The sequence below is a fragment of the Rhinatrema bivittatum genome, chromosome 3, assembly GCF_901001135.1.
Source record: "Rhinatrema bivittatum chromosome 3, aRhiBiv1.1, whole genome shotgun sequence".
Classification (NCBI taxonomy): Eukaryota; Metazoa; Chordata; class Amphibia; order Gymnophiona; family Rhinatrematidae; genus Rhinatrema; species Rhinatrema bivittatum.
Window position 1 is genome coordinate 169,902,504 of NC_042617.1, and position 25,412 is coordinate 169,927,915.

Consider the following 25,412-nt stretch of genomic DNA (forward strand, 5'->3'; position numbering starts at 1 on the left):
CTGAGAGCATATCTGATTGCTCAAAGCTCCAGGAAATTTATTTGGTGTTTGGCTTCCTCTGGAGACCAAGGTCCTTGTGTCTGCAGATCGGCCACATGGGCTCCCCATCCGAGGTTGGAAGCATCGGTGGTGAGAATTAATTGAGGGTTTGGAGCCTGAAAGGCAAGCCGTGGAGGAGATTGATCTGTTTTTTCCACCAGGCTAGAGACTGACGGAGTGAGTCTGTTACGTGGACAATGGTCGACAGGAGCTGAATCCTTTGAGTCCATTGAGACCTTAGAGTCCACTGCATGACTCATGGCCAAACGGGCCATTGGTGTGACTTGAACTGAGGACGCCATGTGTCCCAGGACCATGAGTAAGTGACGTGGAGTCACGGAGTGCTGAGACTGCAGCTGGTGTGCAAGAGACACGAGAGTGAGAGCTCATTGTCGAGGCAGAAAAGCCTTTGCCTGCAAGGTGTCCAAGTCTGCCCCAATGAACGACAAGGTTTGAGACAGGACTAAGTAAGATTTGTCGTAGTTGACGAGTAATCCTAATGAAATTAGAGTGTGTAAGGTTAGATCGAGGGAAAACAGAGCAGCTTGCTGAGTGGGAGCCCTGATTAACCAGTCGTCTAGATAGGGGTAGACGTGAACACCTTGGGTCCTGAGGAAGGCTGCAACTACTACGAGGCATTTTGTGAAGACTTGTGGCGCAGATGCTAGGCTGAATGGAAGCAGTCTGTATTGATAGTGAGTGGGGCCTAATAGAAACCTCAGGTATTTGCGATGAGATGGAATTATTGCAATATGAGTGTATGCGTCCTGGAGATCCAGAGAGCTGAGCCAGTCTCCTCTTTGTAGAAGAGGAAGAAGCAAGCCTAAGGTTACCATCTTGAACTTCTCTTGCTGGAGGTATTTGTTGAGGGCACGTAGGTCCAGAATAGGACGAATGCCTGCCGATTTTTTGGGGATTAGAAAGTACCAGGAACAGAATCCTAGGCCATGCTGAGAGTATGGTACGGGTTCTATTGCCTTGGACTGGAGAAGGATGGAGTGATCGGATGTTCTCGGCACAGAGAGAAAGTTCAGATGGTAACCTTGAGCAATTATCGCCAGTACCCATTGGTTTGAGGTGATTGAGTGCCATATGTTGTGGAAGTGGCACAATCGACCTCTCACTGGTATGTGAGGCAGTGGAATCTGGCTGTTGCTCTCTAGGTGGAAGTCAAAAACCTGAAGCAGACCCTAGTTGAGGAGCTGCTTGTGGTTTTTGTTTACGTGTTTGACGAGACTGTGCTTTTTGAAAAGGTCTCGTGGCACGGGATCTGGATGGTGGCGGGTAGGAGTTCTTCAAGCGGAAGAATGACTTTTTAGAGTCCTTTCTGAAGGGCTGTTTAGAAGAATAGTCAGAAGGCATCAGAGAGCTGTCTTAGGGTCTCATGATGGTCCTTAGGTTCCACTACCGTCCGTTGAATCTGTTCTCCAAACAGATTATCTCCTTCTCAAGGCAGGTCGGATAACCTGTCTTGTACCTCAGGGCGAAGGTCAGAAGACTTGAGACAGGCCCACCTTCTCGCCAAAATAGCAGCTGTAGATACCCTAGTAGCAGTATCAAAGATATCATAAGATGATCTGATCTCATGCTTGCCTGCCTCAAAACCTTTGTTTACTAAGGTTTGGAGCTGTAATTGAAATTGCTGAGGCAGGGAGTCCGTCAAGTCTTGTATCTGCTTAAAAATGGCCCTGTTATATTGGGTCATATAGAGCTGATAAGCGGCAATTCGGGAGATGAGCATTGATCCTTGGAAGACTCGGCGACCAACAGTATCTAGAAACTTCTGTTCCTTGCCAGAGGGAAAAGAAGTGGGAGGCTTTGATCTCTTTGCTCTCTTCTGTGCAGATTCCACCGCTACCGATTGGCGATCCAATTGTGGTTTCTGAAAGCCCGGAGCTGACTGCACTAAATAGGTAGTGTCAGCTTTCCTGTAGACTGGAGCAATGGAGCCAGGATGTTCCCAGTTGTTCTTCAGGAGATCTAGAAGAATCTGGTGGATAGGGATGGAGGTTATTACCTTGGGAGCATCCAAGAATTGGAGCAACTCCATCATCTGATGCCTAACATCCTGTTCAGTCTGTAATTGGAAGGGAACCAATTCAGACATTTCCTTCACAAAATTTATAAAGGAAAGGTCCTCTGGAGGAGAACGATTTCTACTTTCAATAGGTGAAGGTGGTAAAGGCAAATCGGTGTCTGGTGAGGAATCATCAGTCCAGGTATCACAGGGATCAGCACCTGCCCCTCTAGGATGTAGAGGGGGATGGGATGGTGGGATACCTGAAGGTCCTGGTCTAGGCTCCGAAGGAATAATCGGAGGCACCGATGAAGGCATCGAAGGCATCGATGGATGCTCGGAGGCGCCGACGGGCGTATCGGCACTGATGGACATATCAGCATCAATGGCTGAGGAGGAACTCCTGAAGGAGGAATGTGAAATGGTGTTTCTCCTCCCAATGACAGAGTGAGTGGGGAGGGCACCGGCGCCATCGGTGACCCAGGGTCCATCGGTGGAAAAGCGGCCATGAGTGCTTCCATCCTGGAGAGCAGCGGTGCCAACGCTGCCGGAATCGGGTCGGTGATCGGTTCTGCAATCGGTACCGGTGTCGGAGGAACCTAGAGTCGTTGTCGATGGCCTCCTGAATCATCCGGTCCAGTTCTTCTCGGAGACCTGGAGCAAGCAGCCCCGGCTCCGGAACAGAAGAAGGAGGCAGAGGCATAGCCCGAAGGACCACCGCTAAAGGCGGAGTCGCGGCTCCCATCGGGGGAGGGTTGCCTAGGTGACCAGGGTCGCCGAAAAGGTTGGTGCCTTTTCTGGACGGGGTTTCTTCGACGGCAGCTCGGACGATGGCGAGATTGATGATTTCACTCCCTCGATGGTCTGAGACTTTCTATGCCGGTGGCGATGTTTGCCTCTACGATCCCCTCGGTCCTGAGGGGAAGTAGAGGGTGTCTAAGGCCGAAATGTCGTCGATGCTGGATGGTCACCGGTCGGTGGATGATGCTGGCGCGAAGTTGACCATGCCGGTTCACACGACGTCAATGCAATGGACGGAGTCGGGTTTGAGCACGGAAGAGAATTTCCATCTTCTCCATTCTGGCCTTGCGACCTTTTGGTGTCATTAGGGCACATTTGGTGCAGGTCAAGACATCGTGCTCTCGTCCAAGACACATTACACAGACTTTATAGGGGTCTGTGATGGACATGGTGCGATTACAGTCCGGGCACCGATGGAACCCCGACGCCATGGCAAAAATTGAGCAGTGGTACGGTCGATGGCCAGTAGGCCGCAAGGGCCAAACTAGACTGTAATTGATGGCAAAAACTTACCGGAGTACCGTAGCTTGAAAAAGTTAGAGGAGGGACCCCTGTGGGGCAAATTAACTTTTAGCAATTCCGTGAGGAAAATTCCTGTCAGGAATCTCTGCAGAGCTCCTTAACCGCGAGGCTACTGCTGCGCAGAAAAAAGAAGACTGAAGGGGGACCCCTGCTGGCTGCAGGGTAGTGCCATGCTGGGCATGCCCAGTAGGGGGCAGTCAAAGTTCTGGAAACTTTGACAGAGGTTTTCTGTGATTGGGCTCCATCCTGTGATGTCACCCATATGTAAGGACTACCATCCTGCTTGTCCTGTGAGAAAATAGAGTTTCCTGTGGCCAGGTCTGTGTACCAGGGCATCGATTCCCTGGGACTGAGGTTCCCGCCTGCGGCTGAAGAAGCTGGGCACTTGGGTATTGGACCGGTTTGCCAGGATGTCCATGGTTGGTGTTCCCCAACGGCTTACTATCAATTGGAATGCTGTGGTCGACAGCCTCCATTCTCCTGGGTCTAGACTTTCTCTGCTGAGGTAATCCGCAGTGACGTTGTCTTTCCCTGCGATGTGGATGGCCGAGATCTCTTGAAGGTTCGCTTCCACCCGTGACATTAGCGGGTCTATTTCCAGAGATACCTGTTGGTTTCTGGTTCCTCCCTGATGGTTGATGTAGGCCACTGTTGTGACATTGTCCGACATTACTCTGACTGATTTGTCTCGGAGTCTGTGACCGAACCGTAGGCAGGCTAGTCTTGACTGCCGAGGCTTCTAGGCGATTGATGTTTCATCCCTACTCTTCTTTGTTCCATTGCCCCTGGACAGTTAGCTCCTGGCAGTGTGCTCCCCATCGTAGGCTGGCGGCCATGGTGAGCAGGATCCAGGTTGGTGAGCATAGTCTCACTCCCTGGCTCAGATGGCCTTCTTGTAGCCACCATCCGAACTTTGGGTCCGAACTTTGTCCGAGAGCTGAAGATGTACGGTGTAATTCTGGGACAGCGGATTCCATTGCGACAGTAGTGAGCGCTATAGGGGTCTCATGTGAGCTCTTGCCCATGGCACCACTTCCAGTGTGGATGCCATGAGGCCGAGGACTTGGAGGTAGTCCCATGCTGTGGGACGAAACTCGCTCAACAGAGCTCGCAATAGGGTCGTCAGTTTTGATCTCCTTGTCGGTGTCAGGTTGACCTTGTCTTGTTTGGTGTCGAACCGGACTCCCAAGTACTCTAGAGCAGCGCTTCTCAACCGGTGTGTCGCGACACACTAGTGTGTCGCCAAACACCGCCAGGTGTGTCGCGTCTCCCGGTGTCCCACTACCCCGTTCTACTTTCCTTTTGCCTTTTTCCAGCTCACGCGGGCCAATTTGAAGCCTCCTTTCTTCCTACCCCCATTACACAATGGGAAGCCTCCTTCATTCTGACTGCCCCCGCGCAGGCCAATCGGAAGCCTCCTCCCTACCAGTGGGAGTAGGAAGAAGGGAGGAAGCCTTTGATTGGCCGGTGAGGCAGGCATCAGAATCCCCGGGGGTGGGGTGGGAGGAATAGAAGTTTTTGAACTCTGACGAAGCAAGATCGCGCAGTGAAGAGGAAACCCGACCCCCGACGAAGCAAAGCCGCCATGGGAGCCCATTCCCATGACGGCGAAGAGGAGACCTGACCCCGACAAAGCAAGGCCGCCACAGCCTGTGGCGGCGAAGAGGAAACCCGACTTAGGCCACCACGGGAGCCCATTCCCACGGTGGCGAAAAAAGAAGGCCCGCCGGAGTAAAGCCATGGTGGAACTGGAGCCCATCCCTGCAGCGAAGGAAGAAGATTTTGGTGAGAGCTGGTGCGTCTCTGTGTGAATGAGTGCCTGGCTGAGAGCTGGTTCGTCTCTGTATGAATGAGTGCCTGGCTGAGAGCTGGTGCGCCTCTGTGTGAATGAGTGCCTGGCTGAGAGCTGGTGCGCCTCTGTGTGAATGAGTGCCTGGCTGAGAGCCGGTGCGTCTGTGTGTGTGGATGAGTGCCTAGGTGAGAGCCGGTGCGTCTGTGTGTGTGAATGAGTGCCTGGGTGAGAGCCGGTGCGTCTGTGTGTGTGAATGAGTGCCTGGGTGAGAGCCGGTGCGTCTGTGTGTGTGAATGAGTGCCTGGGTGAGAGCCGGTGTGAATGGGTGAGAGCTTGTGCATTTGGGTGTGAATGGATGCCTGGGTGAGAGCTTGTGCATTTGGGTGTGAATGGATGCCTGGGTGAGAGCTTGTGCATTTGGGTGTGAATGGATACCTGGGTGAGAGCTTGTGTGGGTGGGTGTGAATGGATGCCTGGGTGAGAGCTTGTGGGTGTGAATGGGTGCCTGGGTGAGAGCTTGTGGGGGTGTGAATGGAAGCCTGGGTGAGAGCTTGTGGGGGTGTGAATGGAAGCCTGGGTGAGAGCTTGTGGGGGTGTGAATGGAAGCCTGGGTGAGAGCTTGTGTCTGTGGGTGTGAATGGGTGCCAGGATGAGAGCTGGTGTGAATGGAAGCCTGGGTGAGAGCTGGTGTGAATGGGTGCTTGGGTGAGAGCTTATGTGTGTGGGTGTGAATGGAAGCCTGGGTGAGAGCTTGTGCCTGTGGGTGTGAATGGATGCATGGGTGAGAGCTGGTGTGAATGGGTGCTTGGGTGAGAGCTTGTGGGTGTGAATGGAAGCCTAGGTGAGAGCTTGTGTGTATGGGTGTGAATAGATGCCTGGGTGAGAGCTTGTGTCTGTGGGTGTGAATGAATGCATGGGTGAGAGCTTGTGTCTGTGGGTGTGAATGAATGCATGGGTGAGAGCTTGTGTCTGTGGGTGTGAATGGATGCCTGGGTGAGAGCTTGTGTCTGTGGGTGTGAATGGATGCCTGGGTGAGAGCTTGTGTCTGTGGGTGTGAATGGATGCCTGGGTGAGAGCTTGTGTCTGTGGGTGTGAATGGATGCATGGGTGAGAGCTTGTGTGTCTGAGGGTATGAATTGGTGCCTGGGTGAGAGCTGGTGTGAATGGGTGTGAGAGCAGTTGTGTGTGATTGAGAGCTTGTATATAAAAGAGACCATGAGTGTGATTGAGAGAGAAACTGGTCAGGGTGGTGATGTGTTTCTGTGTGAGAGAGAGAGAGACTGGTCAGGAAGATGACTGGTGTGAGAGAGACACTGAGACTGGTTGTGGGGTCTAATTGGAAGGGGGGGGGGTTGACTGGTTGTGGGCGCTAAGAAAGAGGACTGTGAGGACAGAGCTTCAGCAGCCCTTGCTGCTTCTGGTGAGTGCTATTGGCCTGGTAGGAGAGTTGCTGGAGAGGGTAAGTAAAGGGGGCTTTTTAAATTTATTTTTCTTGATTGACTGCCATTTTAATTATTGGATATTATGCGATGACTGCTTTTTGGAAATATTTTATTGATATTTGGACATGTTTTAATAATTTTTATGAGCGTTTAATTGAATATTATTCTGTTCAGCAGCTGTTTTGTAACATTTTTAGTATAGCTTTACAGTTATTTCTGTGTGGGGCTCTATAGCAGCTTGGCTTATTCTGTTTTCCCAATAGGAAATGTATTAGTGTTTAGCCTGGTTTAATAGTTGTGTTTCTTAGATAGGGTTGTTACTATTTTAGTGTGTTCCATAATACAGGTGTAACTTTGTACGGGTTAGTTTGTGTGCATTATTGCAAATCCTGAGAGTCTGTTAGGTGCTATATTTCTCTTTCCATTTCTCCAGGTTTGCACTGCATGCAGAGTGGCTTTTTTGGTTTTCCATTCCAGTTTCTGTCTCCATATTTATAATTTGTGGTTTTTCTGTACTTGGTGAAGGTCAGGTCTGGGTGTGTGACCGAGGTGAGGTATTTTACTAGCATGTAGGCATTTGTATCAATCTTATTTGTTGTGTTTTCTCAATAGGATATACATTAGTGGTAAATTACTGTCTTTTCATAAGGAAGGCTATTTTGGCTGGTAGTAAAAGGAGTTTGTTTTGCTTTTACTGAGATGTCATCAGAAGCAGAATATCTTTTTTGTATGGCGAGTTGTACAGGGTAATGCCCTAGATCTGCTCTGTACTCATTGCTGGGGGTTGAGGGGATTCCTGTGGATGCAGAGTGCATGTTTACATTTAGCCCCGTGATGGTTACATGTTCAGTGTGTCACGCATGTGAGAACCATCTGTCAGGTGTGTCCTGGCCAAAAAAAGGTTGAGAACCACTGCTCTAGAGATTGGGAGAGCTGCAGACAGCTCTTTGTTTGTGTTGACCACCCACCCGAGGCTCTCCAGTAAAGTTTTGACTCTGTTGGTCGCCTGGTGACTTTCCTCTGGGGATTTCGCCCTGATCAGCCAATCGTCTAGGTAAGGGTGTATGAGGATTCCTTCCTTCCTCAGTGTTGCTGCCACTACCACCATGATCTTGGTGAACGTCCGGGGTGCTGTGGCTAACCTGAATGATAGTGCCCGGAACTGGTAGTGACTGTCCAGGATCGTGAAGCGTAGAAAACGCTTATGCTCTTGATGGATCGGAATGTGTAGGTAGACTTCCGACAGATCCAGGGATGTAAGGAACTCTCCTGGTTGTATCGCCCTTATTACCGAGCGTAGGGTTTCCATGTGGAAGAGAGGAATCTTCAGGTGGCGGTTGACCGACTTGAGGTCCAGGATGGGCCGGAACGTTCCTTCTTTCTTGGGAACGATAAAATAAATACTGGACATTATTCCATCTATTTGTTGTGTGGGCACCGGTGTTATAGCCTCTAAGGCTAGCAATCTGGTCAGTGTAGCTTCCACTGCCATCCTCTTGGAAGGGTCGTGGCAGGGGGATTCCACAAACTTGTCTGGAGGGAGGTGGTGGAAATCCAGGTAATATCCCTCTCGAATGATGGCTAGGACCCACTTGTCTGAAGTTATCTCGACCCATCTTTGGTAGAATAGGGAATGTCTGCTCCCTATGGCTTCTTCCTTTGGACGGGTCGGCTGATTTTCATTGTGGGTTGCAGCTGGGGCCTGGGCCCAAGCCGGCTCCCCTTTTCTTGCGCTTGTTCCAAAGGGACTGGCACCTGCCTGCGGGGTAAGCTGTTTGATATGTGCTTCTGTATGGGTTGAAGCGCTGTGATCCTCTGCCCCTGGAAGTTCAGGGGAAGGGTCACTGGTTTCTCTTATTCCTGTCCTCCGGTAGCCACGGCATTGGGGATTCGCCCCCAATGCCGTGTTTTTCTAGTTCGCTTCCGAACAGGAGGGTTCCCTTGAAGGGCATCCTTGTGAGTCTCGTTTTGGAAGATGCGTCGGCCAACCACCTTCGGAGTCAGAGTTGTCTTCTGGCTGCCACGGCTGACGACACTCCTCTAGTTGCGGTGCGCACCAGGTCAGAAGCGGCATCTGTGAGGAATGATACTGCTGGTTCCAGGGCTTCCCCAGGAGTGCTGTTCCTGGTCTGTGATAAGCAGGCACGTGTCACCACGGCACAGCAGGCCGCGATCTGTAGAGACATAGCGGAGACGTCAAAAGACTGTTTGAGGATGGATTCCAGATGTCTGTCTTGAGCATCTTTGAGTGCTGCTCCTCCCTCAACTGGGATAGTAGTGCGCTTCAAGACTGCGCAAGACCATGGCATCCACTTTCGGACATGCCAGGAGATCTTTGGCAGCTGGGTCCAGAGGGTACATGGCTGCCAGGGCATGCCCCCCTTTGAACGTAGTCTCCGGGGTATCCCATTCCAGGTCAATTAGCTGCTGGATGGCTTGTAATAGTGGGAAATGACGGGAGATCTGACGGAATCCCTCTAGTAGGGGGTTCGTCTTAGGTTCCCCTGAGGCACTTGTGCCCAGGATAGCGAGCTCTTTCAAGCTGTGTGTGACCAGGTCTGGAAGCTCGTCCTTGGTGAAGAAGCACCTCATGGTTCGATGGCGCTCTGTACCCGGGAGTTCCCCTTCCTCCAGGGGTTCTGATTCCTCATCTGAGTTGTCCGTGTCCCCGAAGGTGGGGCTTCTGGGCAGTGGAATCACTTCCCTGGGCATAGAGGGTCCCGGGATGTTAAGGTCCTCTGGTTGCATGTGGACGAAGGTATGCAGGCCTTTGAAGAATTCCACCCAGGAGATAGATGCTGGGTCTAAATTAAGAGGCACTGTGTCCCTGGGGAGCCCCGTTTGAGGGAGGGTCCCGCAGGGAGACGCTAGGTCCGGCGTACTGTTTGAGAAGCTGGAACCCAGTACCAGCTGGGGAGGGCCATGGGCTGGATCCCCCAGGGCCTCCTCGCACTGTATACACAGGGCCGTGGCCTCCTCATGCTGTGCAGCTCTAATGTGGCATGCTGGGCAAAGGCCCTGAGCCTTGAGTTTTTTTCCGGTGGTGCCATGGCTTGTGCGCATAAAATACAGGGCCCGGGTGGCTTAGTTATGCGCTCTGGTGCAAAGTTGTGCGCGTAGGATTGGTACGTGCTCAGGGAGATGTGCACGCTGTTGTGTGCTCAGGGAGATGTGTATGCTGTTGAGTGCACAGATTGAGGTTATGCACCCAGCACAGTAACATAGAGACGTAGAAATGACGGCAGAAGACCACCAAACGGCCCATCCAGTCTGCCCAGCAAGCTACGCACTTTATCCATTTTTATTTCCCTTTTTCTCTCTCCCACCTGTTACTATTGGCTTCCAGTACCCTCCAGCCCTAATTCCCCTCCACCCCACCACCAATTTAGAGAGCAGCGCCGTATCTGCATCCAAGTGACATCCAGCTCAATTAGGGGTAGCAATTGCTGTAACAAGCAGGCCACACCCTTGCCCTATACTCTTACCCACCCCTGTTATTTTTTGTTTGTTTTTTTTATTTTTTTTTGGAGATAGCAGCCCTCCATCCTTCCGCTCCATGAAGGTGGAACAATAACTACTGGCCACTGGCATCCCGCTCCGTGAATGCCTCTGTGGCTACTGCCGCTCATTGCAGTGTTTGAATGCCTCTGTGGCTACTGCCGCTCCGTGCAGTGTTTTGCTGCCTCCACTTTATTCACGCCCTCTAGACTTGATGGATCCACAGTGTTTATCCCACGCCCCTTTGAAGTCCTTCACAGTTTTGGACTTCACCACTTCCTCCGGAAGGGCGTTCCAAGCATCCACCACCCTTTCCGTGAAGAAATACTTCCTGACATTGGTTCTTAGTCTTCCTCCCTGGAGCCTCAGCTCGTGACCCCTGGTTCTGCTGATTTTTTTTCTGGCGGAAAAGGTTTGTCGTTGTCTTTGGATCGTTAAAGTTTTTCAAGTATCTGAAGGTCTGAATCATATCACCCCTGCTCCTCCTTTCCTCCAGGGTGTACATATTCAGATTCTTCAATCTCTCCTCGTATGACATCCGATGAAGACCCTCCACCTTTCTGGTCGCCCTTCTCTGTACCGCTTCCATCTTGTCTCTGTCTCTTTGTAGATACGGTCTCCAGAACTGAACACAGTACTCCAGGTGAGGCCTCACCAAGGACCTGTACAAGGGGATAATCACTTCCCTTTTCTTACTCGATATTCCTCTCTCTATGCAGCCCAGCATTCTTCTGGCTTTTGCTATCGCCTTGTCGCATTGTTTCGCAGACTTCATATCATTAGACACTATAACCCCTAGGTCTCTCTCCTGCTCCGTGCACATCAGCCTTTCCCCCCCCCATCGAATACAGTTCATTCGGATTTCCATTCCCCATATGCATTACTTTGCACTTCTTGGCATTGAATCTCAGCTGCCATATCTTCGACCACTCTTCCAGTTTCCTTAAATCCCGTCTCATTCTCTCCACTCCTTCCGGCATGTCCACTCTTTTGCAGATCTTAGTGTCATCCGCAAAAAGACAAATCTTACCTTCTATCCCTTCTGCAATGTCGCTCACAAAGATATTGAACAGGACCGGTCCCAACACCGATCCTTGCGGTACACCACTTAACACCGCTCTCTCTTCAGAGAAAGTTCCATTTACCATCACACATTGTCTTCTGTCCGTCAACCAGTTTGCAATCCAGGTCACCAACTTAGCACTCACTCCTAAGCTTCTCGTTTTATTCACCAGTCTCCTGTGCGGAACCGTATCAAAAGCTTTGCTGAAATCTAAGTAGATGACATCGAGTGCTCTTCCTTGATCCAATTCCTTGGTTACCCAATCAAAAAAGTCAGATTTGTCTGACAGGATCTTCCCCTGGTGAATCCATGCTGCCTCTGGTCCAGCAATTCTCTCGACTGTAGATAGTTCACTATTCTCTCTTAACAGTGACTCCATTACTTTTCCCACCACTGAAGTGAGGCTAACCGGTCTGTAGTTACCAGCCTCTTCTCTGTTCCCACTCTTGTGAAGCGGGACCACCAATGCTCTTCTCCAATCACTCGGCACCACTCCCGTTTCTAGGGATCTATTGAACAAGTCACACAGCGGACCCGCCGCACATCTCTGAGCTCCCTCAGTATCCTGGGATGAATTTCATCAGGCCCCATGGCTTTGTCCACTTTCAGTTTCTCCAGCTCTTCCCATACATTTTCTACTGTAAATTGAGTTACATCTACTCCACTCCCCTCCAGTTTCTTGTTAACTAGCGATGGTCCTTCTCCAGGTTCCTTTTTAGTGAACACAGAACTGAAGTATTCATTTAATATTTCTGCCATTTCTTCGTCTCTCTCCACACATTGATCCTTTCCATCTTTCAATTTCGCTATACCACTTTGAACTTTTCTCTTTTCACTGATGTATCTGAAAAATGTTTTGTCACCTCTCTTTACCTCCTTGGCAATCCTCTCTTCCGCTTGACTTTTTGCCGACTTGATTAATTTCGTCTCCCTCAGTTCTACCAGATATTCTTCTTTGTGCTCCTCCCTTTGGGATCTTTTATATTTCTTGAACGCTGCTCTTTTAGCTTTTATTTGGTCAGCCACCTCCTTTGAGAACCAGATAGGTTTCATTTTTCTTTTGCTTTTCTTTACTTTTCTAACATATAGATTAGTTGCCTTGGTAATTGCTCCTTTTAGATTGGTCCATTGTTGATCTACATCTCTCTCATTCTCCCAGCCTTTTAATTCTTCCTCCAGGTACTTCCCCATTTCATCAAAGTCCGTGTTTTTGAACTGCAAAACTCGGGTCTTTGTGCTTCTTTTCCGTATCCTTTTTGTGATGTTAAACCATACCGTTTGATGATCACTGGTGCTGAGGTGGGCGCCCACCCGGACATCAGAGACATTATCTCCATTAGTGAGCACTAAGACGAGTATAGCTCCTTCTCTCGTGGGTTCCATTACCATTTGTTTGAACAAAGCTACTTGCAGGGCATCCACTATTTCTCTACTATTATTTGATTCTGCAGATGGGATTCTCCAGTCTACATCTGGCATATTAATGTCTCCAACGATCACCACTTCTCCCTTCTTTCCTATCTTTTGGATGTCTTCAACCAGATCTCTGTCCAGCTCTTCCTTTTGGTTTGGAGGCCTGTAAACCACTCCAATAAAAATGGATGTCCCATCTTTTTTTAGGTCAGCCCATAGTGCTTCTTCATTGCCCCATCTTCCTTGCAGCTCAGTTGCTTGGATATTGTTTCTGATATAAAGAGCCACTCCTCCCCCTTTCTTATCCTCTCTGTCCTTCCTTAACAAGTTATAGCCTGGTATTGCCGTATCCCAATCGTGAGAGTCCGTGAACCATGTCTCCGTGACAGCAACAATGTCTAAGTCTGCCTCTATCATTAGGGCTTGCAGATCTGGGATTTTATTGCCCAAACTACGAGCATTTGTGCTCATAGCTTTCCAGCTTTCCTTGTTCAGGTTACTGCTGTTCCTGGACTCCTTTTGTGAATTTAGTTGAGTTTTTTTGTCCTCTTCACCCTTCCCCTTTGCATTTGTGCAAAGGAAGGGATTAGTGCCTTTGGTGACAGATTCATCCAGCACAATGACCTTTTTCCTTTGGTTATGGATCTGGATTTTCTTTATGCATTGGGTGTCTTCTTTCTTTTCAGATGCCACTTCAATCACTTTCTCAAGAGCTTCTTCAGTATTTACTACAGAGAGGGCTTTTTGTACTTGTTGCACCTGATACAGGGTGTGTCTCTGCATCACAGGTTTAATTCTACCAGAGCCCACTGTAATCTTGTTTTTTGAGGTCATTAATGCCCTGTGTGAGTGTGGGGGTAGTAGACTTATGGGCTGCACAGCTATCAAGAATGGGTGCCTGTGGGTCACGTGGCCATGTGCGTCGCTTGTGCGCATGGTACTTGGGCATGCGACATTCTGCGCACAAGGTATTTGTGCGCACGGCTCGCCTCTGTATGCAAGGATCGGGGCGGCAGACAGATCAAAATGGTGACGGCAACCACGCGGACAATATGGCAACCACCTTGGAGGGTCTCCACGTGGGAGGACCCTCGGATCTGACCGGGGTCTAGCCCTGCTAGGGCAGATCAACCCGGGGGCACTGGTCCTGGCTGGCAACCTGTGCGACTCCTCAAGCTTCGGAGACCGGAGACTTTTAAATAGATTTCTACCTTACCTTGTCTCGGCGCTTCCCGGTCTTGTTCCGGGCGGTCTCCGGCTGCGGGGGGGGAGGGAAAATACCTTCACCACCGCACTTGAAGTTGCACCTGCTGCCTCTCAGCCTCACCCGATGTCGGGGGATAGGTCCCCGCCAAGGGTTGGCCGCCGGTCCGAGGCTTACCTCCGAGGGATCGTGGAAATCATCTCGGGAATTCTCAACTAGGAGAGGGACCCAATGGGTGTCACCGCAGGAGAGCGGGGCTTGTCTGTAGAGATAGGATTTCTTCTTGTTTTGATTTTCTTTGCTAAATTACTCTAATGCTGTGCTAGTGTGCAAACAGTCCCAAACTGCTATGGAGACAGAAAATACTGAAGAGCTGCACTTCCTGCAGGGGTATATGTACTAGGGCTGACGTCAGATTGAAATCTGATCCATTTCCAACTGCTATCAGGAGTACACTATACCCATTGGTCCTGAGTCCATATGCTACACGCTAGGAAAGTTATGTTTAAGCATGTACTTTGATTGGGCTTAAAAACAACATAGTTTTGTTTAGAGCTTCCAAGCATATATTTCTTCCATGAACATATATATGCATACACACGTGAAACTATAAAGGCCCCATGTTTTATAGATCTGAGATGCTATTCCTTCCTATTTAATAAAACTGAGCCTAGCTAAAAAACATGCTGCAAGGATCATCTGTATTACATGACTTCTGTTTCCAGAACATCAAGTAAAGCAGCATGATTATATTTGAGTGACAGATGCAGTTATCTAGTCCCTACTTAGTCATAATGATGTTCGGTTTCTTCGCATTCCCCCCTCACTTCGGCGCTGCATTCTCTAAGGATACCCAGGCATATTTAACTGCTTGGAGTACTGCCTATGTCTTTCTTTTGCTGGCATATGCTCAATCAACATATCCCATCTGAAAAAAATTGTCTGTTGCCTGATTTAGACTCATGACAATATCACCACAGACAGTGAATTACCTAAACAAAAAGATTTATTTATATTCTTATACTACATTTTCACTAGTTAGTTGTATTCCTATATAAAGTATTTAAGAATTTCATAACAGGATTTTCAATAAGCAAAAGCATAAGAAAGCAATATTAGAACATGTGTTTTGGAAAATAGGACACTAGTATTTTTTAAATTGGGAGAATTAACATAGTATCTTGATATAAAAGCCTCACAGAACTGAAGCCACATACTCAAAGACAATGAAATATCCTATTTTGAAATCCCAGAGTTATCACTTTCGACCAAATAATTTTACCCAATTTTGATATTTTTTAAAGAATTAAGAGTAGACTGGGTTATTTGCTTTTAATTTTTTCTAAAGAGGTTATATGGTATAGGAAAATCTTTCAGGTAGTCATGAATAGCCATGTGGATTGTTACTATTGAAGAGTGTCATAGGGTTACTAAGATACAACGTAAACAAGCAATGCAAAGACCCAATTGCAAACAGTGTCCTTACTTTTTTGCTGGAGCTGTTTTTTGTAAATTCCACATTTTTAACGTATGATCCTCTGATGCTGTTATTAAGACTGGCTCAACCGGGTGGAATGTTAAACCTCGTATCCCATCAAAATGACTTCTCAATGTAAACTTGGGGTTCCATGTCTTCCTCAATGCATCTTTGTTGTTTGCTATCTGTAAGAAGAAAGAAAATAAAAATGAATACTGGGGTTTAGGAACAGAAAGAATCTATGAGCCATAGATCTATTATCTCATGCTAGGTATTTTTTGTTATTATTTTCTCAATATTTTTAAAGTATTATGACTCAAAAGACTCAGGAGAAAATCATTTGTAAATTACCAGGTGCTATGCGAGATGTGTTTTACAGTACACAAAAGGAATGGTGAGAGGAACTGCCATAATTTAGTTAGAAGAAAGAGTCAAATATGGAATGCACTATTGCAGCATAGCAGACCTGAAGCAAACTCCACTGCCCATCAAAAATAAAAAGTAACTTTTCAGTAAATCTTTATTTTGCTATTTTTGATGGGAGAGAATGCATTGCCGAATACTGTTTGTACGCCCCTAGTGCTTCCTAAGCGGGATAAATGCTAAGTATTTTTCCCATGAAGACACAATGGGAAAAAAGAACTTTAGTATATCAGGCTCATACATGAGTACTTGGAAACTGGAATTGTTTTTTGAAGGACTGTTTACTGCAGGGTATTGCTCCTTCTCCAGTACAGTCTTTTTTAACACTGTAGACAGCACACACATGGCACACTAACACTTACATCATAGGTCAATGAATCTGCTTCATTGGCAACTGTAAGGCCAGCTAATTCTCCAAGGCCTAGCTCACTTTCTAGGGCTTCATCTGTTCCCATAATGAAAGACTTTCCGGACGTAGGAGGAAATGTTAAAGCTTCCACTAGGAGAGAGAGAGAAACTTGTTAAATATATGGATAAAATGTAATTATAAGTTTTCCTCAGAAGAGAGAGTACAATACACCATTTTAAAAATAAGAACTTATTTCTACTTGCCACCAGAATAAATACACCCAAGATGAAAATTAAGGCATCCCTTTTCAAAGGGAACACTATAAGCTCTAGCATTAGATCAACTGATGAGAAAATTCCCCAAATGAGCATTATGTCTTTACATCTCCTTTGTAGTCAACTACTACCATGGGAACTGGTCTTTGTAAACAAAACCCACAAGGGACCTTTCACAAGGTTTCAATTTAATATTTTTCAATTTTAAGACTACTATATGCACCGACATACTATTACTGGCAAACAAAATTTAACTTATATATTCCTCTTATAATTAAATTTCATACTGGAATTCTATAGGTTAATAAGATACAGTTGCCATCTCTTCTTTTAAAGGACAACACTTCCACTAATGTGGTAAAGTATAACTTTTTCACATTATCCCTCCAGCTTTCTAAATTGCAAGCTGGTTGAATCTGGTTACCATCACCAATAAACAGAATAAGTGGGGAAATATACACAGGTGGGAATATCACTAGTGCACTTGTTCAGCACAAGGAGGATACATAGAGAAAAGACAAAGGGAAGCAAAGTCCTTCCTCAAGGAGTCTAAATGGCAATACTGCTGTCAAGATGGTGGGAGATTAGTATAATAAATCCCCTTTGGGACCTCTTGATGGCCATTTCAATCTAAAAGCATCAACGGAGCTGGGGATTGTTGCTCCAATTGCACCGGGGCCCAGAGTGAAGAAGGATCAAACAGCTGCACTGGTTGACTTGAAGCCTGATGCGCCAACTGCGTTGGTGGCACCAAAGACTTCTGCTCCAAGGGCAGGTGTGTTGATGGCGAAAGCTCTATAAGCTAGGAGAGAAGGGTCTGTTCAGTCTCACTGATGACATCACCCACTTGTCATAGCTAATTCAGTCCTCCTTGTTGACAGAGAAAGAAAGATCTTAAAAAAAAAGAGTTATGTAAGAGAAAGGAAGAAAAGCATGGACTGAACTGTAAGATGTGCAAAGAAACAAGGTAAAAGCAGAAATACTGAATACTTTTGTGCAGTGTTCACTGAAAAAGGGGTGAAGCAGGATCACAAATGAACAAATATTATAAATGGAAGAGAAGTAGACCTCAATTTACAGAAGAGGGTTTTTTTTGTATGAACTAGTAAAATAAAGTGGCCAGATGGGATACATCTAGGATATTAAGGGAGCTTAGAGATGTTCTGCCAGTTTTGTTCATTAATTCTTTGGAGACAGAAATGGTTTGAGAACCGAATGGCAAATGTCCTTCACAGAAGTAGAAATAGGGAGGATGCTGGCAACTACGTCAGTTAATCTGACCTTCAGTGGTGGTTAAGGTAATGGAATCACAACTAAAAAAAAAAAAAAAAAAAAAAGAAGGAGAGTGTAGCAGTTTTGCCCAGTTAGTTGGTATTCATTCTGGTAAAACCAAAGACCATTCTGAAAGCTAGAAATACAGGCAAACAATGACCAGAACTAAGTGCCACCATATAACAGAGGACACAATTTTTGTTTGCAATTAAAATTTATAAATGCCAAAATTTTGTGTGATTACTTACCTTAGGATAGGAGAAATGCACATTCTGACCATGCTTTTAACTTCTTATTCATATTTAAACCATGCCTGGTTTCCTGTTCCTCCAACATGGGCCATGTTTTAAAGAAAATTTCTTCTGCATCAGGGAAAAAAATGCCACCCTAGCTATCGGCTCACAAAGATGCTGACGTGCTGAACTATTAGACCCCACATTGAAATTGTATCCAAACAGGGCTCTAACAGTTCAGCGCATGTCACTGTGTTTGTGAGCAGATAGTTGGGGTGGCATTTTTTTCCCTGATGCAGAAGAGATTTTCCTTGAGCAATGGCCCATGTAGGAGGAATCAGAAGCAAGGCATGGTTTAAACATAAGTTAAAAGCTTGATCAGAATGCTTATTTCCCTCAGCCTAAGTACTCGCTTACTATTTTGGCATTATAAGTTTTATTTGCAAAGAAAACTTTTCTAAAAATTGTCACATGTGATTAGTGCACAGTGCCTATGATTATAATGAAAAGGGTTGAAGAATTTTAATTGTGTCCCCTGGAGTGCAAGAACACTTAAAGTTCTAGTCTTTGCTTGCCTGTATTTCCAACTTTTAGATTAGTCTTTATTAGTGGCTATTGATTTGACATTTTAGTAGTTTACCAGAATGATGTTACATTAAACAATTTAATTAATTTTGACTAGATGATCAAGAAATTGGATCAAGGCGTAAACTGGATATTGGCTACTTAGATTTTCGCATGGCTTGAGGCACTGCTCCAAACAGATGGCTCAAAAACAAGCAGAGCAGCCTAATGAATGATCCTAAGGAGGTAAACTGGGGTAGAAATAAGTTTGTGCAACAGACAGCAGGAAGTAATGGTAAATTCAACCCAGGGAAAGGTATACTATCAATGGAGTCAAGGATTAATCCTGGGTACAATTTTGTACAATATTTTCATAAGATTACAATAATATTGTAATGGGACTAATGTGATAAGTTTGTCCTTTTTGCAGATTCTAAAACTGCAACAGGAGCAGCATTGCAGATGGAACAGAAAGATGTGGTGTGACCAAAAAAAAGTTTGAAGAGTGATTAAACATTTCTCAAGTAAGAGTGCATGCAAAAACTTTCAGTCTCATGCTTTTGGGCACAGAAATCAAAGGAAACAATACTATAGAAGAAATTAAGTGAGACGTACTGTTGTGCGCCATACATAAGGTATCTTGAAATGATCATATTTGATGACTTCAAAAGTTGCAACAAAGGCGGCAGCAAGTCAAAAAAATTCTGGGTATATAGGGAGAGGTACAAACCGCAGAAAAACAAAGGAGGGAATAACTTACTTATTGATAATAGCTTATATGGAGTACTGTGTCCAATTCTGAAAACCACATCAACATAAGAATAAAGTATAACTAAAATGGAGCAGTGTTCACACCTTAAGCTCTGTGAGGTAAGGAAATAAATATGTATAAGCTTAAGGGTGATATGATAAGATAAACAAAGTACAAAATGCAAGCATTTTTCAGTGGAAAGGAAGTTTTAGGTGGGCCACCTCCAGTATCAGGTATTTTTCATTCAGCCCTGAGGCCTCTCTTTCATTCATCTGGCCCAGGACCACCTCCAGCAGCCCAAATAGGAGCACAGGCCTCGGGAAAACAGCATGCGGCAGAGACCCTAAGAACAGAAAAAGCAGCAGAAGTGCAGCAGCATGGAGATGAAGGAAGGGCCACTACAGGTGCTTTCTGTGTTTATGCCTTTGGCTGCTTTGCTGTGCAGGTGAACAAAAATGTGATTACAATGGTGGGCTGGAAAGGTTTTTATTTATTTATTTATTCTTAACTGGGGTCATCAGGCAGCTGCAATGGTGGAAGTTCTGGGCTCCAGAGGCCTAGTTTGGGTAGCTGGAGACAGTTAAAAAGACTGGCTTCATGAGGAGTGAGGGCGTGCAGAAAGAATAGGCATGCCTCCCAATTCTCGCCCAGGGGAAAAAAAAAAGTCAGTATTTAACAATACCACCTGCAGCCTTTTGACTTTCATTTGCATCCAGATGTCACGGGTATTTGTGCGATTGCTTACTATATGATGGCCTCAATTGTTGGGTCTGAGGAGAGCTCAGTTCAAGTGCCTGACAGGTTGTGGACTAAATTGAAATGTGCATGTAAAATTGGGGTGTTTCTCGCTCTTCATATTAAAGTAGAAATTTTTGTGTTTTCTGTTAATTTGCACATTCACTTCTCTTTCAAGTTTATTTTGATTATAACAGTCAATACTGCAAATATATAAAGACAATAACTAAGGGTCAAGACGCACTACTGAGTAGAAAAAAATCATTCCTCAGTATTTATTAAATTTATATTACACTTATTCAACAGGACACAGAGGATTCCATGAGCACATTCATATTAAACACATCAAAAATAAAATAAACACCAGCATAAAACAGCAAGAGATATAATAAGTACAAAAACAAACATAAGACAGAATGGAGAAATTACTTACCTGATAATTTCGTTTTCCTTAGTGTAGACAGATGGACTCAGGACCAATGGGTATTGTGCTCCTCTGCTAGCAGATGGGAGACAGAGTCAGATTTCAAAGCTGTCACTCTAGATATATCCCTGCAGTAACCTCAACTCTTCAGTATTCTCTTCGAAAAGCCATTGTGGATATATCTTTGCTTAAATAACTTGATTAAACTTGAGTAAAACGAATTGGTTCAACTAGTTTCCAAACTGGAGACTGCTAGTGCACTCAACCAATTAATGCCGACACCAAACTGTGGGTGTCGAACTAGGGATAGGCCACGGCTTACCCATATTTGCTTAGTCTTGAGGTTTGATATACGAGGTTCTCCTTTTCTGGAAGCAGCCGTGGTTGGGATGCTGAGTTCACCTTACACTAAGGAAAACAAAATTATCAGGTAAGTAATTTCTCCATTTCCTAGCGTGTAGCCAGATGGACTCAGGACCAATGGGATGTACAAAAGCTACTCCTGGACAGGGAGAGAGGCTGCCCATGGCCCACTTAATACTACCCTTGCGAAGGCTGTCTCTTCTCAGGCCTGAACATCCAGGCCTGGAGGTGGTGTGTATGGAGGACCACGTCGCCGCCCAACAGATCTCTGCGGGCATCAGCAGCTTGGTTTCTGCCCAAGAGACTGTCTGGGCCCTCGTAGAATGAGCCTTTACCAGTAGAGGTAAGGGCTTTCCTGCCTCTCTGTAGGCTGCCTTGATTACTTCTTTGATCCTCGCCCACGAGGCCGCTTCTCGTTGCTTCTTCCTGCTGTGAAGAACAAACAAGCAGTCCGTTTTGCTCACCGGTTCCGATCTTTCCAGGTATCGCACTAGGAGTCTGCCGACATTTAGATGGCGAAGGTGTGAATCATCCGAGACCTTATGTTCATCTGGAGATGGTAGCGAGATGGTTTGGTTCAAGTGAAACTCTGTAACCACTTTCGGTAGGAAGGAGGGGACAGTGCACAGTTGTATGGTTCCAGGTGTGAACCTAAGGAACACTTCCTGACAGGATAGTGCCTGTAGTTCGGAGATGCGACGAGCTGAACATATTGCCACCAGGAATGCCGTCTTCAATGTTAAGAGGCGTAGTGGCAGACAGTTCTAGAGGGTATAGGACTTCCAAGGCCCGACCCCTTTGAAGCTGGCCCCCAGGCCATCCCATTCCAAGTCAATCAGTTCCTTGATGGCTTCCATCATTGAAAAGTAGCATGATGCCTTATGAAGGGACACCAAGATGGGGTTCTTCTTTGGTTCCGCCATAGGGTCCATGCCAGGAATACCCAGCGTCTTCAGAGTCTGGGAAACAAGGGGTGGTAATTCGTCCTTGTGGAAGAAGCGAAGCATGGTTCGGTATGGTTCCATTCCTGGAGGGATTTCTCCTTCTTCCAGGGAATCACGTCATCTGAGGTGTCTGGGTCCCTGTTAGGGAATATCTGATTAGGCGAGGCATGTCTCGAAGCATCTGAGCCAGGCCGGGAGGATCTTGTGCTTCTGGCAGGGGTTGAGCCTGGGGTGCAGCTGGGGCTTGCAGCCCTTGGAAAAATTCCAACCAGGAGAAGGTCCCTGTAACCCCAAGGGGAGTCAGAGTAGGGGCCCCAGAGGCGCCCTCCTGAGGGGAAGCCATCTCGGAGATGCATAGGTCCAGGGAGCTATCATCAGTAGTTCTGGAACCATCTCCAGACAGTAAGGGGCCAGGCTTTGGGTTCCTCCTGGGCTTTTTCGCAATGTTGACACAGGCAGGACTCCAATTCAGGCTGTGTGGCTCTTATGTGGCAGGATGTGCAAAGAGTACTTCTGGCCTTCTTGGGTGCCGGTGCCATTGTCTCTATATGTTTGTGCTCGTGCAGTTGTAAGCGCGGCTGTGCATGTAGATGTGCGCTCAGTTGTGTGCGTCTCAGTGTGTGCTGCTGCGTGCGCGTCTGTATTGGACGCGCGCAAGTTAGGCACATCGGCCATCCGGCCTGCCTCGCGTCTACCGCTGGTCGAGAAGGGAAGATGGCGCCAATGACCCCCGCATGTAAAATGGCGCCCCACGAGGGTCTCCACGTGTGTGGACCCTTGCACCGGATTGGGGCCCAGCCCAACAGAGGCTGCTCAACCTGATCGGTGCTCCCTTCTAACCTCCCTTGGGACTGATTCGGAACGGCAATCGGAGCTCTGGAGACCTTTAAAGATTTTTTCTTACCTGGTCTCGGCGCTTACCGATCGTGTGTCAGATAGTCTCCAGCTGCAGGGGGAGAGGGAATTACCTTCACTGCCATGCTCGTTTCTGCACCCGCTGCCCTTCAGCCACGCTGGGGGCTAAGTCCATGCCGGGAACCGGTTACCGGACCAAGGCACACCTCTGAGGGATATCTGAGATCAACCTCAGGAATTCTCGACTGGGGGAAGGACCCTTAGGTATCACCACAGGAGAGCGGGGCTTGATCTTCCTTAAGGTAAATTTTGTTTCTTCTTTGCTGTAATTCTTAACACTATTTTAGTGTGTGGGATAGTGTCCGCATCTGCTAGGAGACTGAGAGATACTGAAGAGCTGAGGTTTCTGCAGGGGTATATCTAGAGTGACAACAGCTTTAAAATCTGACTCTTCTCCCATCAGCTAGCAGAACAACACAATACCCACTGGTCCTAAGTCCATCTGGCTACACACTAGGAAATAGCACTTGTTAAAAACACATCAGGATTCTAATAAAACATTAAAAACCATGATACAAATAAAGGCACAGAATGCAAAATCATCCTGCAAATTAAAACCCTTTCATACAACAAGGTAGCTCCCAGACACATTATAAAACAAATCTTCTCAATGAACTCAATTTGATGCAATATCTATCATAGCCTGGGATGCATTCTTGTATTCAATTATACTCAACCTTCTCTAAATGTCTTCTGAAAAGAAAGCAAATGTTGCTTACCTGTAACAGGTGTTCTCACAGGATAGTAGGATGTTAGTCCTCACATATGGGTGATATCACAGGATGGAGCCCAATCACGGAACACTTCTGTCAAAGTTTCCAGAACTTTGACTGACCCCTACTGGGCATGCCCAGCATGGCACTAACCCTGCAGCCAGCAGGGGTCCCCCTTCAGTCTTGTTAAAAAGCTACAGGTAGTGCCGAAAATAAAATAAGAAAACGTTACGGACCCAACACTGCGGGGCGGCGGGCGGGTTTCGTGAGGACTAACATCCTGCTGTCCTGTGAGAATACCTGTTACAGGTAAGCAACATTTGCTTTCTCACAGGACAAGCAGGATGGTAGTCCTCACATATGGATGAGTACCGAGCTGAGGACGTCTGAGTATGCCCCAAATGTACGCAGGCGTGCAAGGCACTAGGCCTGGGATGAAATTTGGCTGAGGGCATCCTGAACCCCACCGGGCAGGCGGATGGGTGTTGGTACGTCACGTTGTAAGATAGGTTGCACAAGACAGACTGGCCGAAGAAAGAACCTTGTCTTCCGGCTTTGTCTAAGAAATAATGGGCTGTAAAGGTATGGAGAGAACTCCAGGTGGCAGCCCTGCAAATGTCAGAAAGCGGCACTGATCGTAGGTGTGCTACTGAAGTCACCATGGCCCTCACAGAGTGTGCTTTAACACGGTCTTGAAGTAGAATGCCCGCTTGCTGATAGCAAAAGGATATGCAGTCCGCCAACAAGGAGGAGAGTCTGTTTACCCACAGGCTGCCCCAATTTGATAGGATGGAAAGAGACAAATAATTGAGTGCGTTTCCTGTGGGCAGCTGTATGATCTAGGTAGAAAGCAAGAGCCCGTTTGCAGTCAAGGGTATGCAGAGCCTGCTCTCCTGGATTGGCATGAGGCCTGGGAAAATAGGTAGGTAGTATAATGGATTGTTTGAGATGAAACTCCAAAAATACCTTAGGCAAGAATTTAGGGTGAGTGCGGAGTACTGCCCTGTCCTGCAGACGTTTAGTGTAAGGTGTATAGGTAACTAGAACCTGTAATTCACCAACTCTGCGAGCTGAAGTGATTGCCAAAAGGAAAATCACTTTCCATGTGAGATATCGAAGGTCACAGGATTGAAGAGGCTCGAATGGTGGTTTCAAGAGCCGACCCAAAACTAGGTTGAGGTCCCAAGAAGGGGCCAGAGGACGTAGAGGAGGCTTGAAGTGAAGCAAGCCCTTCAAAAAACGTGTTACAAGGGGTTGTACTGATATGGAAACATCCCCAACGCCTTTATGGAAGGCGGCTACCGCACTGACATGCATCCTGATGGAGGAAGTTTTTAGACCTGACTCTGACAAGTGCCAGAAATAGTCCAGAAACTTCATGATTGGCAGGTAAAGGGGTCAAGGGACTGATTCATAAATCAAACTACTAAGGACTGCTTCTATAAAATCCAAGTCTTAAAAAGAATAAGACCACTCTTCCATTTTCATGACTACAGAACTATTCTACAATCAATAATTTTTTCGAAACTAGATTACTGCAACTCTTTGCTATTAGGTCTTCCATCATCTCACACCAAACCCCTTCAGATGGTCCAAAACACGGCTGCTAGAATATTAACTAACACACGGAGAAGAGACCACATATCACCAATCCTCAAAGATCTGCACTGGCTGCCAATTCATTACAGAATCATATATAAGTCCATAACCATTATTTACAAAGCTATACATCTACACTCTCAGCTCACCCTTCAAATTCCTCTCAAAAAATTCACGTCCAAAAGACCAATCAGAGAATCCTATAGAGAAACCCTACAAGTACCACCCTCCAAATCTATGAGGCACATAACCGCCAGAGACAGGGCTTTCTCCACTGCAGGACCAACATTGTGGAACTCCATCCCACCAGATTTGCGACAGGAACCCTGCCTTCCTACATTTAGGAAAAGACTTAAAACGTGGCTATTCACGAAAGCCTTTCCGGAACTAAACTAAACCTATTCCATTATTACCTATTCGCTCAGACTTTGCCTTAATCATAATAATTAATATCCCTACCTCATAAGGGCAATTCTTCAACGCTATAAGCACATTGACTGACATATATGTTATATATATTTAAACCCCTGCTTCTTTTCTCTGATCCAAGTTATATTACTCCCTTGTTTTATTGTAACTGCATT

General features: G+C 46.6%; 1 protein-coding gene across 5 annotated transcripts in view; it reads right to left on the minus strand.

Annotated features, from left to right (window-relative positions):
• Positions 1 to 25,412, minus strand: part of STRN (striatin) — a 533,408-nt gene that overhangs the window by 97,724 nt on the left and 410,272 nt on the right. For all 5 annotated transcript variants that reach the window (XM_029593931.1, XM_029593930.1, XM_029593929.1 and 2 more), the window contains 2 exons: positions 16,054 to 16,190; positions 15,278 to 15,453 (listed from right to left, as the gene is read on the minus strand). In XM_029593931.1, coding sequence (XP_029449791.1) covers positions 15,278 to 15,453; positions 16,054 to 16,190 — 313 coding nt within the window. The remainder of the gene's footprint in view (positions 1 to 15,277; positions 15,454 to 16,053; positions 16,191 to 25,412) is intronic.